The following is an 18,651-nucleotide window of genomic DNA, read 5'->3' as shown; positions in this document are numbered from 1 at the left end:
CAACATCTTTGGTTTTCATGTCAGAAGGAGAGGAGAAGAGTTCACTCGTGCTCTGAGGATGGCTCACCAAGATGACACCCAGGGAAAGGCACTGGATTCAGTGTGAGACTTGCTCCGGCAGGATTCCTGCATGCTGCTTGCAAAGATTAGTGAGAGGAAGGCTGGAGCCAGGCACGGCTTCAAGACGGTTTGAATTTGGCAGAACAGGGGAGAAGAGTTAATATCTCCAGCCACAGAGTAGCTTCCCATTTCCTCTATGTCTGCTGTACCTTGTTAACATATCAGTGTATCTGCTATAGGGTGAGTTCTAAGCTTTTCTGTCTCTCTTTGGGGATAAAAAAAAAAAAAAAATCCATCTTGTGACTGCACCATCACTTTACAAATTCATTATTTACACTCCAATTGATTTCAGGAGAGAAGCTCACACTCATGGGCATGCATGTGATAATGATTCCTTCAAAGGATATTGGGAATCCAATCTAACAAAGCTCTGATATACACAATAACACATAACAAAGGGATTTACTGTCAAAACGTTTATTGCAAAATGGAGTCTTAAAACAAAGGAAAGCAAAGTTCACATCAAAATGAAATGTATGACACCGACTTGGATTTCTGAATACATTGTGGACTTTGTGTTGGAATATCAAATTCCGACACTGAAATCAATAACTGAGTAGTCTTACCACACAAGAGTAAAATTTAATCTTCCATACAAACATGATACAAGATTTTGGCATAGGACTTGCTCAGAATAACATTGCAATAGAATAATTGAGAAAAACGTTTTGTTAAAAAAAAAAAACCAATAAGGTGATAATGCCATCTATTCAAAGCTCACACTCAAAGAATATAAATATTTTCTAACACTTAGTACAAAAATTTTAAAACAGTGCAAAAGCAATATGTGCAGTGCATTGTATCTGACATTAAAAGATCTATTATTCTGCACACAATATAAAATAGTTAATGTAGGTGCCTGAAACTCTAGCTCTGAAGTAAATAATCACATGCCAGAAAGCTCCTCACAGGCAATAGAGTGCAAACTAAGCTGGAGTCTGAGGAAACATAGCTAGTCCTCCAGATGTCCTGGTAGACGCTCATTTCTCATCAGAGAGGCTGCATCTACAGCTATCAGGCTATGTTACAATCAAAAGAACAGGACAGATTCTTCTCTCTGGCAATGCTTAACATCTAAACAGGAAAACAGTCTTACCCCAAAGCAGCAAAAGGTACCTGATTATAGAAAAATTATGCTTTATTATGTATGCAGTATAGTAGACTGCCAGTTTCAAAAGGCAGCAACAAGTCTAGTGTATCAAAAAAAAAGGATCAAGATTTAACTCAGAGTAAGTTTTAAAATTATCTTTCATGAAATTCTTGCCACTCCAATGAAACCTCTGAAAAACAAAGTTGTGTACATCATAGTGCCATGAGAAATCATTTTAGATCTCTCCCAAACCTTCCCCCACCCCAATTCCTTGATTTTCATGGGGATCAAGTTTGAATTCCCCAGCTGGTGTTAAAGTCTAACAAATCTCCTACATATTAAAAATCACTGGCTAATAAAAAGAAACGAAATTGAGTTATTTGTAGTGAGGCGGATGGACCTAGAGTCTGTCATACAGAGTGAAGTAAGTCAGAAAGAGAAAAACAAATACCGTATGCTAACACATATATACGGAATCTTAAAAAAAAAAAAAAAAGGTTCTGAAGAACCTGGGGGCAGGATAGGAATAAAGACGCAGACGTAGAGAACGGACTTGAGGACACAGGGAGGGGGAAGGATAAGCTGGGACGAAGTGAGAGAGTGGCATGGACATATATGCACTACCAAATGTAAAATAGATAGCTAGTGGGAAGCAGCCGCATAGCACAGGGAGATCAGCTCTGTGCTTTGTGACCACCTAGAGGGGTGGGATAGGGAGGGTGGGAGGGAGACCCAAGAGGGAGGGGATACGGGGATATATGCATACATATAGCTGATTCACTTTGTTATACAGCAGAAACTAACACAACATTGTAAAGCAATTCTACTCCAATAAAGATGTTAAAAAAAAAAAAAATCACCAGCTAAAATCAAGCCCTCAACATCTCCAGAGCCTCAAAAACAAGTGTGCTATGTGCCTTCAACCTCTTCCCATTAGTTATTTACGTAAAATATTAAAATGTGATTTTGCTTTTTTAAAAAAAAAAGACTGTTAAGAAACGGGTCTTTTTAAGTTAACCTGGCTACTTTGTAGAATTGTAACTACTTCAGTGATATTTTTCTTTTTTATTTATTGTGGAATCAGTGTAACAGGAGAGAGACACCTTGTCCCCCCCACCCCACCCCGATAAATTTAGCTGTTTCATAAAGTTTCCACCAGCATTCTGAAGGGGAAAGAAACAATTTCCACAAGTGAGGATTTAAGATAAATGGCACAGATCTACAAAATTCAGATTGTGTAAGTAGCTGTAATTCTGAAAATGCATCTTTTGACTCGGGTAATTCTGTTTAGGGAAAAAAAAATGAGACGTGGAACTCTAAAACTGCCAGGTTTAGCTAAGTTTCCCAGTGGAGGAAAGGACAATGCTATGGGTATTTTGGAAGGAATTTTTTTATTGAGTGGGACTGGCACGTAGGATTTTGGGCACTGAGCACTAAATATGCTCCCAGACAACCAAATATATGCCCCAGCATCACCAAACACCATTCGGTTGACAACCACTAAGAGGGTGTCATGAAACTCTACATGATCCACTTTATGAGGAAAGGAAAAAAGATGAAAGAGTAGTTATATTTTCAGTTGTATGGCTCTGATAATTATTACCACAATTTGGAGTTTCAATTCTCATTGTGATTCTTCAAATTTGTTTCTTTTTTTAAAAATTAATTTTTATGGGAGTATAGTTGATTTACAATGTTGTGTTATTTTCTGCTGTACAGCAAAGTGAATCAGTTATACATATACATATATCCACTCCTTTTTTTAGATTCTTTTCCAAAATAGGTCTTTACAGAGTACTGAGTAGAGTTCCCTGTGCTATACAGTAGGTTCTTATTAGTTATTATCTATTTTATATTCTGTTTCTTTAACTCTTCTCTTTATAAATGTATATTTTTGTAAGTCAAGTATTTGGAAATAATTCCAACACCAATAATTTGCCATTTTAAAAACTGATCTGAAGAATGGATAAAGAAGATGTGGCACATATATACAATGGAATATTACTCAGCCATAAAAAGAAACGAAATTGAGTTATTTGTAGTGAGGTGGATGGACCTAGAGTCTGTCATACAGAGTGAAGTAAGTCAGAAAGAGAAAAACAAATACTGTATGCTAACACATATATATGGAATCTAAAAAAAAAAAATGGTTCTGAAGAACCTGGGGGCAGGACAGGAATAAAGACGCAGACGTAGAGAACAGACTTGAGGACACAGGAAGGGGGAAGGCTAAGCTGGGACAAAGTGAGAGAGTGGCACTGACATATATACACTACCAAATGGAAAACAGATAGCTAGTGGGAAGCAGCCGCATAGCACAGGGAGATCAGCTCAGGGCTTTGTGTCCACCTAGAGGGGTGGGATAGGGAGGGTGGGAGGGAGGGAGACACAAGAGGGAGGGGAAATGGGGATATATGTATATGTATATGTATAGGGATTCACTTTGTTATACAGCAGAAACTAACACACCATTGTAAAGCAATTATATTCCAATAAAGATGTTAAAAAACAAAAACAACAACAAAAAAAACTGATCTAAAAAGTGAATTAAAAGCTGTATAATTAACATCTTCATTAGAAATTCTGCATATGGCTAATAAATATTTCTTTTTAAACTTAATAAGGCTAATAATAGAGTCTAAAGTCTTCTAAATCATCTTCATAGATCAAGTGAAACCACTTTAAGATTCTGTTTATATGATTCAGATTTCAGGGATGTTCAAAACCCTAGAGAGACACTGATTTGGAACAGAAAGTAAAATAGCCAGTGCCATATAGTAATTATCTATAGCCCAATTTTAGGTTAGAACATTTCAAGCTTATCACTGAGGTTATCAATTCTGCTGTGTCCAAAATCTCTGCAGTTTCTTGATGGCAGAGTATTGAGCTATGACCATCTCTGGAATTTCTGTGAGGAAAATGGCAGCAGTTGAGAGATTAGAGAAATATCACCTGAAGGATGGTAAACCTAGGTCTGGGTTATTACCTTTCTCTTTTGGCCTTATTTGGCTGCTTTTATTAATGCACCAAAACCTTATGTATAATCATAATAGATCTAATTATTATTATACATTTTTATTTAATGTAAATTTTAAAAAATGTCCATCCCATTCATTTCATACGTTCTAAATTTATTTCCGGTTATTCTCAAATGAGAGGCAAGGTTTACACTTTTTTTTTTTTTTTAAGGTTTACACTCTTACATAACGTGCACAGATCCCAAAATCAGCCCACAGAGATTCCATTATGGGTAAGGACTTTCCTGACCACACTTGAAAGTCCCCAACACTCCCCTATGGGCCTCATCCTTCCCTGCTTCGTTTCCCAGCGTGCACTTATCAAGTGTTTACTACATGATGCATCTGTTCCATTTGTTGTCCGTCTCCGCTTGCGAGCCTGTAAGCTCCGCAAGTGCAGATTTTCATCTAGCTGTTCCCTAGAACGGTACCTGGCGCAAAGGAGGGGCTCAGTGAATAGTGGTGGGATGGATGACTGTACCTTGGCCTGGGAAGATGTGCAACGACAGGCTGTGAACTACCTGGTCTCTGGCTCTCCTTCAGGTTACATGGCCACAGAGCCCCAGGGCATGCTGGGAAGTCAAGGGCTGAAAACCATCCCCTCTGCTCCACTCCAAGATCTTCTGCTTGAGTGGCTCGTCTCGAATCCAGGAGGACTCCTCCATGCCTGACTGTAGACAAGATGCCTATTTATGTTTGCACCTGTTTGTCACCAGCAATATACTGCGGTGTGTGTGTATCTGTGTCTATGTGTGCATAGACATAGGAAGTGTATCAGATTGGGTATGTGGGGAACCCATCTTCTAGGGGAAACGTTTACCTCTTCTTTCTGTGTTTGCCTGGTCTGCAGGTGGTAGCAGGGCCTGCAAACATCTCAGACTAGCTAAACCTTGCCATGTGCATGGTCTTCAAAGGGCGACAGAGTAGATGGGCTCGTACAGCTTACGTTCTAAAGATGTTCTCTTTATCTTTCCTGAAAGCTATTCACTTTAACTTTCATCTCATCCTACTCAACAAATATCACTTGAAATTGATAGTTTCATTTTCCAGGTTACGGAAACCACTTATTTTTCAGTGTCTTTTCACTGGCATAGTTAACAGTAGCTAACGTTAACTGACCACTTACCATTGTCCTGGTACTGTGTTAAATGCTTTACATGTATCATTTTATTTAATCCTCACAACAATCCTTTAAGTAAGTACTATTACCATTCTCAAGTTAAAGGTGAGCAGACATACAAGTTAAATAATTTGCCCAAGATTGCACAGCGATTTTGAATCATGATCTGACTCCAGATCCTTCTGTTTATCACTATTCTATACAGACTGGTCTACATTTCACACCCAGAACATTTTATTAGTAATTTTTCTCTAAATAAAGCTGGCACAGAGTACTGATCATTTTGTGGTATTTTTCCACCCTTAATGGGGATTGGAAGCATGCCATTCTTCAAATTCCAGGAGGCTTTTTATGATCAAATATACTTGAAAATAGTATTAGATAATATCTATGATGATATCCTTTCTTAAATCTTCTATGGGCTTCCCTGGTGGCGCAGTGGTTAAGAATCCACCTGCTAATGCAGGGGACACAGGTTTGAGCCCTGGTCTAGGAAGATCCCATATGCCGCGGAGCAACTAAGCCCGTGTGCCACAACTACTGAGCCTGCACTCTAGAGCCCGTGAGCCACAACTACTGAGCCCGCGTGCCACAGCTACTGAAACCCGTGTGCCTAGAGCCCGTGCTCCACAATGAGAGAAGCCACTGCAATGAGAAGCCTGCGCACCGCAACGAAGAGTAGCCCCCACTCGCCGCAACTAGAGAAAGCCCGTGCGCAGCAACGAAGACCCAATGCAGCCAAAAATAAAATTTAAAAAAAAAAAATCTTCCATAAAAAGAACCACCCAAAGTACTTTGGTTTAATAGTCAAATGAACGGCACTGCTTTCAAATTTAGACTCAAAAAAAAAGTCTTTTTTTGTTCTTTTGCCTTTCTGTATGTACATAACTACAAAAGTTCTGTAGTTTTTTAATAAAGTGTTTTATAGTTTAAACAAGCTTTGACAATTCTGTGATAACATTCTGAGAATCTCTCTCTGGCTAGCTAGGTTTTCAGAGCAGCACCTACATTTATTTCTCTTTAACACCAGCATGGCTGAGTCAGGGTTAAAAAAAAGAGAAATTTGGAAGGCTAGATCTGCTATAAAAAGGACCCTTCATTCTGCACTTTTGCCTAAGTAAGGACAGCTTATCTTTGCTATTCTTTTTATAATATTTAGTTCCGTCTTTAAAATATCTCTACATGTATTTAGAATCCAGGATTCTCATGTCCCTCTGGAAAACAAACAGACACGCATACACCCCGGCCCGCGTATTAACACTCACACTGCCTGGAAGTGTGATCCCTTACCCTCTCTTTCTCTTTGTATAAAGTATAAGCTAAGCCTTAGATGACAGTGTGCTGTTAAGAAGCTTCTAGGGCGAGCACTGGTAGGAAAGTGCCACAACATCTGCTGCTGGTTTCAAGTTAGAGTATTTCTCCTGCAAACGTACTACTGAAAACATCTCTTGGGTTTTACTTTCAGTAGTTGTGCTATTAAGTATTAAAAATCCTCAGCACTTAGGTATTTCTGGAGAAGTATTTGTTACAACCTCCTTTCATTTCCATTTTTTTATTGTTGGATTTTGTAGTCACTATCAATTATTTCTGACAGTATGGTGTATTGCCATAAGGGAAAAAAACATAGTATGTTACCAGAAAATCAAGTGTCAAAGAAGAATTAGGAGTTGAGAGTGCTTGTTCAAAATGTACGTTTTTTAAAGCAACTGAATAAATCAAATCAAATCAAACTATAATGTGTTCATTTTTAAAAAGCCAGAATGTCATTAGTCAAAAAATGCTATATTACATATAGAATCACAAGTTTCTATAATCAGGCACCACATTTGCTGATTCATTGAATAGACCTTTTTGGCTTAATCCCCTGCCCCCTTTTCTGTAAGTAAAGACAAATCAAAAGTAAAATCGTAAAGAAATGACTGGCATATAAATGTGATTGGCCTAAAAATGTAGTGCTTGGTTTTCTACCTCCTTACTGGTTTTTGTACAGACTGAGATAACACGTTTCTTTTGTTTTCCCGGACATTTTCAATTGTATTACTTTGCCCTCTGCTTTCATTCACTATTGTTATCCATGTCATCATCTTCCTGATCACCGTCATCATCACCATCATCATCACCTTCTGACAAGTCAAAATCACTGAACCCCAGGGCCATGTTGACCTTCTTCCCCCTTCTCTTAGATGTAGTTTTGGAAGAATTCTGCTTGGCTTGCATGTTTATCTGCATCCCAGAATGCAGCACAGCTCCTGCTTTGTTCATTGAGAAGATATCCCCAAAGCCCATCAGCATCATGGCCTGCAGACTTTGGTTCATGCCATGGCCCTCCCCGTTACTTGCTGCTGTGATCTGACATGACATCTCTGCACTGTTTGACTCCTCTGTCTTAGATTCAAAGTAAGACTCCTCAGACATTCTTGCAGCAAGAGGCAAGAGAAGCTATCATGAGGGAAGAAAGGACAGAAGTAAAAAGAGAAATTAGGACCAATTTATATCAAGGAAACAGATACCACAAAATTAGTGGGTGCTGCATAGAAGGTAAATGATTAGTGAAATAAATGAATGTAAGGGATTATTTGAGAATTTATTTAATGGCAGGTTTGGCTCCAGCGTGTTTACCATAATTTATAAATGACAGAGTAAATCACAACCAAAGGTTTGCAAAGCACCACAGCAAGCCGAATTTCAAATAGGAAGGAAGTTGTAAGTTTTAAGCCCTCATTTTCCTTAAAACAAAGTAGTTTTTAGAATTTCTCTCAATTTTTCCCAATTTGACTTTCATATGGAAACATTTAGTTAACTATTATATTAAAAGAGAAATTAAGTAGAGATTAAATCTCGAATTAAAAAAAATAAACAAGAAATCTTGGACCAAAGAAGAAAAGCTTAGAGGAAGCATAAAAACAGTTTAGCAGTCAATTGGGAGATTTGGGTCATTAGCTACCTTTTTAGCTAGATTAAGTATCTATAAACTAATAAACAGTCTAGAATTCACTTGTCTCCCTTTATTATTTATTACAGCCAGATATAATACTTGTTATCCAATTTATGAAATAATTCACTTGTAAACAAATTCTAGATTGTCTCTAACATTTAAGTTATAAACAAGTATGTAAATACATGTGAAAACTGGGAGGCAAGGAAACTGGTATTAATTTAGATTGTTACCTTTGTCTCTATTCTCTACAAGTTTCCTTCTTTTAGCAGAATTTTTTTCTAGGAATTCTTCTCAGAGTGGATACAGACATTTATTTTCAATCTTACATAATTATTTTAAACAGCCAACCTATTTCCATAAATGTTGTTCTTTTCAGGGGTAAAACTGTTAGGATGTGAAAGTGTTACTGCCTCTTCCTTTGAGAAAGAAGCAAATTAAGGCTTATATTTTGATGCTGTTTAAATAAGGGTAAAAAAGTACAAATAATATAACTCTGGGATGACCTTCATATTCTGCATGTAAAGGTACTTTTTAGGACCAATTTCCTAATTTTTAAATTAAAGTTGGAATCAAGTTTTTTTAAAAAAAAACTATCTTAACTCCATTAGGAAAGGACCTCTACAGTTATTAGTTCAATCAGAACTTCATATAATTCAGCTAAAAAGCAGAAGTTACATGGACGAAAGAAATTGTTTTAGATCCTTTAACACCGGAAACAGGCTATTACTTTCCTTGCAGTCAAATTTCCCAGCCTCTCAAATTTGTTTTCAATTGTTAGATACTCTTAGGATCTCTTTGCTGTTTATCTATTTTATTATTTCATAGGTCTTTCCTCACATTATGTTAAGATCTCAACAAATGCCTCTCAAATAAGCTATTATTTTTAAAAGAAGTAAAATTTCTACATCAAGCTACAACAATCATTAAAAATAAACATTGTTCATATTTGTGTATGGAAAATTCACCTTCCCAAGTATCTTTAACTAATGTTTTAATTTCAGGAAAGAAAGCAGTGTCCTTCCTCGAAATAAATGCAGTAATACAATTTTTTATGACGTTACTTAAATATTAAACTTTTACAATTAAGATGAGGCTACACAGAGGAAACCTCAATCTCCAGTCGCTTCCTTTTAAAAAAGGTTTATTCTGTCAGTCTCTCAGAAACCTCATTTAAAGTCAACTAGAAACTGATGTGAGGATAAAAGAAAATATCTACTTATAAAATACCTGAGCACAAACCTTTCCTTCAGAAATACCAGCTCTAAGCAGAAGAGACATTAAAAGCAAGTACTGTACAGAAAGAAAAGTTAGCCTTCATAAGTAAAAAAAAGGAAGAAAATCTCATTGAGATCGTGCTGCATGCTGTCCATTGTTAGATGGTAGCCTTCAGAGCAGTTCCCTTACAGAAAGTTTCCTGCATTTAAAACGCAAGCATACAACCTACTGTGCACTCAGAGTTTTTCATCATTTATTATACAACTGTGTTACTAATAGCAATAATGTGTGCAAGGCAGCCCATAATTTCTTAGCAAAACTAATGCCAGTAAACTAAAGAAAGGTTCTAAAGCATACTTTAATGGGTCCTTTAAAGTTTTTTCTTAAAATGCTACATTTAGAAAGAGTCAAGCCATGCAGTGCTTTATAGCTTAAGATTTCAATGTACTTAAAAAATCCCCACAACTCTCAGACTTCAGAAGATGGTCATATTTTTGCCTCTCATCAGCTCTGGGAGAAGCAGTGTTCCCTTGAAGATCCTTAAGGTAATGCTTTCTGAGTCTGCCTGTTGGTACCAATTCAACCAGAACAGGAAACTTTCCTTAACTTCTTTCTTGAGAGCCAAGTTAAAATTCACTGAACTTGTAAGATGTGGTACTGTTTTAATGTCCCATGACAGTCTTACGCATAGCAATTCAGTTCTTACTTTGGGATTCCCTGGATAACCAAAGTCATTTCTGAAAAAGTTAAATCTGATAATAAACATTTAACTTCACTGTATTTTCCTTTTTTGGAAATCAGGTTATTTCACCACATAAATTGGAAAAGGAGGCAAACTATTTTATTCTTTAGACACTGGAAAATACTTTGCAGATGGGCATTGGTTGCTAAATGGAGATTAAGACTTTTAAAAATAGCAAAGTTTTTTGAAGATCACAAAGTGAAGGGCATTTAAGAATTTTTTTTGGTATAATCACCATAGCAACTATCAAAAAGGAATTTAAAGTACATAACAAGTGTACTTTTAATCTTATTATTACTTGTGATCTTACAGTGGACATGTATTGCCCATTAAAAACCCTGGAAAAGTCAATGATAAATTTATACTTAATTCCTAAAATAATAAATTATTTAAAATAGGGAAGAATGCTGAAATTTGACTAGCCTTTAATATATCATGTTAACATATAAGCTCATGGTAAGTATATAAATAGCAAAGTCCTTACAAAGAATTTTTATCTTAGTCCAAATACAAGACTTGGAAAAAAACCAAGATATTTTTTGGTGGAGTAAATACTGGAAGCTTGTCCTGAGAGAAGTCTTTTTCCGATCTTTTGCTGCCCATGATTGTGACCCTAAATTGAGCAAGGAATATTAATTCTCGTCATTCATAGGTCATTAAGTTAGCTCTCTTTTAGAAGGAAAACTCGGTTAAGTTCTGACACATCAACGACTTTCTCAGACAGCTAGCTGCCTTGGTATAACATTTATTAATTACCGATGGACTCTAAATAAAGAGTTAATCAGCCTTGAGGCACAGGCTCTGGGGATCTAGCAGATGGTGTAAAAATACACTGAATTTTATTTTTGTAATTCTAATATACAAACACACTGACAGAATAACAGTTCTCAGAGAAAGAGCCAGAAATAGGCTAAGCTTTCCTTCTAAATTTCTGGCATTTTGTTAATTGAAAAGAGATAGGAGCGCTACTGCAGTATAAATGTGGACCCTTTAGTGTAGAGGCACGAGGCAGGAGGTGAGGAGGCAGCAGGGGAGGGGGGAGGGATGCCATGCTGCCATGCTCAGCCAGTCTCCTGAGCGCGGGATCGGTGAACCCTGCAGGGAGCACTCACCGGCGTGTTGGACTGTTCCGTCAGCTTTTGCTCCCACATCTTCAGCCGTCTTTCTCGTTCTTTGAGCTCCTGCTCCTTAAAGCTGAGGTCACGTTCTAGTTTCTTCAGCCTCTCAAGAGTTGCTTCAATTTCACACCTGCACAGGGATATAACTGGTTTAAGTCTCAACTTTGCTGAAGAGGCGTTACATGCTGAGGGGTCCATCACAATGCTTAATCAAAGGAAAAGGCTAAACCTGTGCTTTGAAACCAAACAGTAAATGAGCAGAGAATAGGAAATCTTTCATAGCCTTCAAAATCAACAGGTAGTTTCTAGCTTGGAAACGTAAGCTCAGAATACTTTCTCAAAGCAGTGAAGAACCACTGGGTGGGGCCTGAGCTATGGAGCTGGTGTCTTGGTTTAGCCATTTAATAAATACTTATGGTCAGGACTTCCCTGGCAGTCCAGTGGTTAAGACTTGGGCTTTTGGGACTTCCCTGGTGGCGCAGTGGTTAAGAATCCACCTGCCAATGCAGGGGACACGGGTTCGAGCCCTGGTCTGGGAAGATCCCACATGCTGTGGAGCAACTAAGCCCGTGCACCACAACTACTGAGCCTGCGCTCTAGAGCCCATGAGCCACAACTGCTGAAGCCTACATGTCACAACTACTGAAGCCCGCACGCCTAGAGCCTGTGCTCCGCAACAAGAAAAGCCATCGCAATGAGAAGCCCGCGCACCGCAACGAAGAGTAGCCCCCGCTCGCTGCAACTAGAGAAAGCCCGTGCACAGCAACGAAGACCCAATGCAGCCAAAAATAAATAAGTAAATAAGAATAAATTTATAAAAAAAAAAAAGAAAAAAGACTTGGGCTTTCACTGCCGTGGACCCAGGTTTGATCCCTGGTTGGGGAACTAAGATTCCACAAGCTGCATGGTGCAGCCAAAAAAAAATGCTTACGGTCATCTGGCTTTATTATATATTATCTCATCTTATTCTCATTACAGCCCCAAGAAACAGGTACTAATCTCACAAAGAGAGAGAGATGGGAAAATGACACTCCAGTTAGATGATCACTGTCACACCACTAGTAAGTTCACCTTAGCCTATTCGCTGAGTAGCTCAAGTAACTGACTGATTAACTTGACTCAGTCTCCTCAGTTGTATGGGGTGGTAGTTATCTTCTATCAGGGCTCCACAACTTGCCTGATCCTAATAATTACCTGGGCAAAACATACAACAAAACATAGATTCCTAGGACCCTTCCTCAGAGCTCAGGATTCAGTAGGGCTGGGTGGGGCTTAGGAATCTCCATTATCTGATAAAAGAGCCAGGTTGTTTTTTGACAATCAGGCAAGTGTGGGAATTCTGGGACAGATGAACTCTAAGGTTCCCTTTAACTCTAATAATTTTAAAAGCAAGTTAGTTCCCTCCTTAGTCTCTATGGGCTGACCAACCTCACCACCTGGAACAATATGTCCAGTTACAGAGACCTGCCCTTTATAGAAACTGAAATTGGTAAGATGGCTCAGGGCAGGTTTTTATCTCCTTCAGGGCTGTCATTGTGTTTAAGTCTAAATTTGCGCTCTGAGAGCTGGAAGTTCTTCCCCTTCAGTTTCTGAAGAGCCTGTGAGAAAAGCAACGGTAATGAGAGACTGAAAGAAAGGAGAGACCGAGAGGGAGGGAGGGAAGAAGAGGGAAAGGAGGAGAGGAAGCAGAGCGAAGGGTGGAAGGAAGGGCTAGCGAAGGCGCAGAGAGAAGGACGCAGGACAAGGAAGGGACTGGAAAGGGGAGCAGGCTGGAGATGAGCTGCTGAGCCAACAGCTGCTCCCATGTGCCCCTGGGACACACCTACACGTCCGACTGTGCGATCCTGGTTGGGACTTTGACTCCAGAAGGTAGATGCCCCCGGATCTAAGTTGATGACTGTATGTAGCCAAAGTCTGCCTTTTTATGTCCAGGGAAAATCAGAATAAGTGGACAGCTTATCCCAATGCCCTTGTAGATGAGAAGTAGATAAAGGAAAACAAAAAGGTTCTGGGTATTAATTGGCAAAACCCAACTCAGAGAACAGCTACTGAGGTGGATCTGGACTTGGGCTCCACGTTTTACTTCCCTGGCTGTCTGCAAAGTACCTCAGAGCAAGGGAAGTGGGGAAGTAAGTGGAAAAGCCTCTGTTGTCAACCCTGTCCCTTGTATTGGTGCCATCTGAAAATTATAAAACCAGGTAAGTCAAGTCACACTAGAGTCCCTAAGGAAAGGCAGTAAATCAGCGATCTTTCAAAATGATGACTGTATCATACAATCCAAATTTTATCCCTGATACTTCAGACAAAATACTATGCCCATTTATAAATAAGTGTTTTTATTTTTCAAATGGAGGATTAAGGAAAAAAGCACAGTGGAGAAAATCTTAGGTTAAAACTTTTGTAACAAAAAGGAAAGAAAGAATGAGCCATCTTCAATAAATGAGAGGGTGAGAAAAGGAGGCGGCAGAGCTGGGCACACTCAGTGGGATATGGCAGGGGCCTGGGCTGCTGCCCACGCGATGCTTCCACCAAGCCCAGTCCCAGCTCTTCTGCCAGGGAGACTGAGCTCACTGGTGTTCTTTTTGATCAGGGTAAATGGCCAACGCATTCAATTTCACTTGTAATTTAAGCCAAGGATTCATCTCAAGTTCCGGCTCTGGGAGCCCACTCTGATTTTGAGCCCTTCTGGAAAATACATCAACGGTTAAGTAAGCTAAGTAAGCTGAGAGCTGTCGCAGAAAAACAAAAACTGACTGAGTAAATATGCTCCCCAACGAGGCTTTCCCAGACGCCCTGGGATCTTGACAGCAGTGGTCGAGGTCCTACGCCACAAGAGATGTAACCCAAACCTGGGGGGCAACACAAAGACAGTTCCTCCCCTGGCTGTTCCTTCTGTTTTTCTTGATGCACTGTTTTGCATCAAATGCATTGGCTGATGCACTTATATAACCCTCCTGTTCTAAAAATATACTTTAATATGTTTTAAGTTGATGAAAATTTTCCCTATGTCAAAAACAGGCAATGAACTATAATTGTCTTTTTACTAGACAGAAACTTACTTTGAAATAAAAGATTAATTCATAAAAACATTTATATATATTACATGAGAAATAGATAATATATATATATTACACTTAGTGTTATATATTAAATGATTTGTGCTAAAATCCAAATTGCAAAGATCAGTTTTTTAAATCTCTGTGTTTTGTTTTTAAGAAGGCGTGCCAGAGTAAGAATATTTTGATCACCGAGGAAGAACGAAACCAGCAGAGTGTTTTGCCAAGAGACAGAAACCCTGAATGCACCATCACAGCAACATGAGGCTCACTCAGTGCAGGTGACCACAGGCCTGCAGACAATCACAAAGGGCAACGAGAATTGAAAACACGACCAAGAGGACGACACGTTTTCTGTTCTTAATGCTCGTGGCCACTATTGCTGATAAGTCAATAGGAGGAGAAACAAGGTGAAGATGTGATGAACAAGGAAAGGTCTGACACTAGATTTCTTGCCTATCACCTATTAGGTAAAAGGAAAGGACATAGTTCATGTGGTTTTTAATAACCTAGTTCTAAAAAGAATTTTCAGAATAATCATTTAAGTTTCTAAGACTAGATGTTCCATCTGGTTTATGTGTAGAGGAAGCTCCACCAGCAAACAAGCATTTGCCAGAAACACCAGAGCAGGATGGGAGTCCGACTTCACTGATACTCGTTAACTTCCTACACACACTTTGGACCCTAGACGCGTGGTTTCAGACACCAGATAAAAGTCGGGGGAAAGAGAGGAGTGGTCTGAATGTGCCGTCCTTTGAAATATCCAGATGACCTGACAAAACATTTCCTTCTTTTGGACACTTGGCACGTTGAGTGGGATAGTTGTTTTGCCCTAATCATCACTTAAAACCATCATGCCCCTGTGATGCTTCTCTTTGCTAAAAGGGAATCCAGTGGAGGGCATGACACTGGCCACAAATTCAGGGACAGCACCGCACAGCGTGTGTGTCACAGCAGATCTGTGGGATCAGGCCACCTGGGTGCCAGCACTGGTTCTGTTTCACATGGTATAATCTTGGGCAGGTTCTTGCCCCTGTGATGTACATACTAGGGTTGCTATGTGGATTAAAAAAGATAATCCAAATAAAGTACGAGCATCTGGTTAAGAATGTGATAAATGACAGCTGTGTTCGTTATGGTTACTCTAATTAATATTATTATTATTCCCCACGTTTTTAACCAATTGTCAAGTTCAAGTAAAATGGCTCTGCTGCCTCTCAAACTGTGGTTTAGTGCTTCAGGTAAAGATATATATTCTTTCTCCAGCTCTCAGGATTAACGAATTCCTGAAAGACAGCCAATGAGGAAGCCCCCTAGGCAACTGTTTGCCTTTTACTAAAACACATTAATGTATTACCAATTTTATTTCTCTCATCTTTTTAGCTTGAAGAATTAAAAAAAATAAATTTGTTATTCAACTAATCCAGGTTTATTATAGAAAATAAAGATATACACATAGAAAACACTTTCCCATAATCTCATTACCCAATGATATGTAACACTGACCTTTTTATACTTTTCTCTATGTGCCCATACATGTACACATAAATATGTGTTTATTTTAGAATAAATGGAATCATTCTGAACATGCTGGACCGTAGCATCCATTTTTAAATCGTTTATCGGCTCTGTAATATCATGAAAGGCTCCATACTATTTTGTGTGTGGGGATATCATAATTTTCTAAATCATAAAAACCACAAAAAAACCAAGTCAATCTTTTATTTCACTTTAAGCTCATTTCCAGTTTTATAATTCTAAAGGATGTGATAAACAAATGTCCATACATTCTTGCACAACCTTCCCGTTTATTTTCTTAGGAATGAAATGGCAGTGGGAGAGGTGTCTGATCTATATAGCCAAACTGTCCTCCAGAAAGGTAGTATTTTCCCACCAGCGAAGTATGAGGAAGTTTATAACACCGGATATTTTCATGATATAAATTTTTGCCAATCTGATGAATAAATTATGTTCCCTTTGATTTGATTGCTAAAAGAGGTTGAATACTTTTCACATGTTTATTGGTCATTTGACTTCTTTTTTTGTGAAATGACATTTCAGGCCCTTTAATATGATATTTTAATTAAAATGTTATTTTAAAGACAGAAGTGTTGGTTTTAGAGTGTGATCTGGGGACTCATGAGAGCTTTTCAAAGGTTAAATTGGTTTTCAGTATAACATTAAGACATGATTTACCTTTTCTACTCTCATTCTTTCACAAGTGTACAGACTTTTCCACAGCCTTCATGACATGGGATAGTACCATAGGCTGAATGCAGAAGCAGGATTTATTATTGTTTTTTAAAAGAATCAATAACTACATACTTAAATTTTTTTCTCAGTTCTAATTCTGAATGTGGTAAATACTGACAGATGTAACTCATTTAAACAAAAGTCCTTTGGAGTCCTCAATAATTTTTCAGAGCGTAGCAGAGTCCTGAGACTAGAAACTTTTAGAACAGATGATCTATCATATAGGAAAAAAGTTGTAACAGTATGGCATTTGTCTTATAAATTTATTGATGGTGGGTATTGCTTTTGGTCTTATGGAGGTTTTACATTTTTATATAGAAAACTTACCAACTTTCCCCCAATTTTCTGATTTTGTTGACATACTTTAAAGACTCCCTATCTCATGGGTATTAATAGTAGTATTAAAATCCCACTAATCCCTTGGCTAACAGATCAAACAGCAGTTCCTCAGAGAATCCCTTTATTAAACCTTCAGACTAGATTAGATTTCATGGTTGTATACACTCAGACGTCCAGTACTGTTCTGTCATAATACTTATCAAAATGGTAATGAAAGTTATTTGTATATTTGTATTTAGTAATCCAATATTGACACTCCAGGTGCACTGGGGCTGTTCTGCTAATCACCAGATCCCAACACCTAAAGGACACCTTTCCCCAGCAGAGGTTTAATGAATATCTGAATGAATGAATGTAAGAAGCACATTTGTCAAAGCAAACAAATTAACTTACATATTTCTATTCTCTTGTGTAATATTGTGACGTCTTTTAATATTATTACCACTGTGGTATTTCCTTCTCCAAATATTTGTGGAGCAACTGTGGTATTCAAGATATGTTCTAGAGGCTGCAGCTACAGTGAGGAACAAAAGAGATGATCCGACCCGCTCACATTTTAGCCAGCGAGACACACATTATTAAACAACAGACTGCAGAACTACTTATTAATTTCAACTGCAGTAGAAGCTATGAAGGAGATGCTCTCAGGGCACATAAAGTGGAACCTCAGCTGGTCTGGGGCCAGGAAACACCTCCTTAAAGGAGTGCTTTTTTCAGCTACTATCTGAAGCAGTAGGAGTAGGAGCTAAGCTGGGTTTGGGCATCAGGGCTGGTGTGCCGCTGAAATGGGATGAATTTTATACAGAAGAAACTGCATCTGCAAGGTATGAGGGAGAAATATGCATGTGTTGAGGGACCAACGTCAAAAATTAAGGGGTAGAATGCTGCTCTTAAGATGAGGTTACTGAGGCAAGAGCACAGAGAGTGTCATGCATCTTAAGTATTTTGGCCTTTGTCCTAGAGTAATGGGAGCCCCTTATACTGATTTAAAAGGGGAGTGATCTGATTAGATTTGTGCTGATCTCTTACTGTAGGAAACAAATATTACTTACATGTTTTGTTTTGTTAATTATTTCGGCCCAGGACAAAGTCCCTCATACACACCTAGACTCCAGCAAACAGTATTACTTTTGTATCACTAAGTAAGTTTTAACTCACTGGTCCTAGAGATTCTCAAAGAATAAAAAATAAAGAAGGTTATTGTAAAACACCAAACAGAAAGCCCAAAGAAATGTGTAATCACAGGAGTAAACGATTCTTTTTAAAGTGCCTGCAGTGTTCATTTGGCATCGGCAGGTGGCGCCAGGCGTCACGTTACTGCCATAGCTAACAGGAGCAGAGTTACTTAAATCTCTGCTGAGTCAGGGAGGAATTATGTCAGCTTCCAAACATGCTATTTATATTCGTGCATCATGTGACCCGGCTCAAATGTCTCATGTCGGGCTTACTTCTTCCACTCACACAATACAATTCTCTCATTACTAAGTTTATTTACACCTGAAAAAATTTAATAGGATTTATAACATCAAAAGCTTTCTTTTAAAAGTGTTTTTACAGTCTCCTTATCTCTTCCATCAACAGATACAGTGCTCTGCATATTTCCAAGCAGACAGTATTTTTATTTCTCACTGGACAGAGGCCAA

General features: G+C 38.5%; 1 protein-coding gene across 5 annotated transcripts in view; it reads right to left on the bottom strand.

Moving 5' to 3' along the window:
- Nucleotides 1-18,651, bottom strand: part of MAP3K20 (mitogen-activated protein kinase kinase kinase 20) — a 169,739-nt gene that overhangs the window by 38,822 nt on the left and 112,266 nt on the right. For 4 of the 5 annotated variants that reach the window (XM_057550891.1, XM_057550890.1, XM_007183288.2 and 1 more), the window contains exon 11: nt 11,355-11,490. In XM_057550891.1, the coding sequence (XP_057406874.1) occupies nt 11,355-11,490 (136 nt within the window). Of the gene's footprint in view, nt 1-521; nt 7,787-11,354; nt 11,491-18,651 lie in introns of those variants that run through there. The other variant, XM_007183290.3, reaches the window with a different exon arrangement.

The sequence above is a fragment of the Balaenoptera acutorostrata genome, chromosome 8 (genome assembly GCF_949987535.1).
Source record: "Balaenoptera acutorostrata chromosome 8, mBalAcu1.1, whole genome shotgun sequence".
In the NCBI taxonomy this organism is placed as follows: Eukaryota; Metazoa; Chordata; class Mammalia; order Artiodactyla; family Balaenopteridae; genus Balaenoptera; species Balaenoptera acutorostrata.
This window is presented reverse-complemented; position numbering and strand designations above follow the sequence as displayed.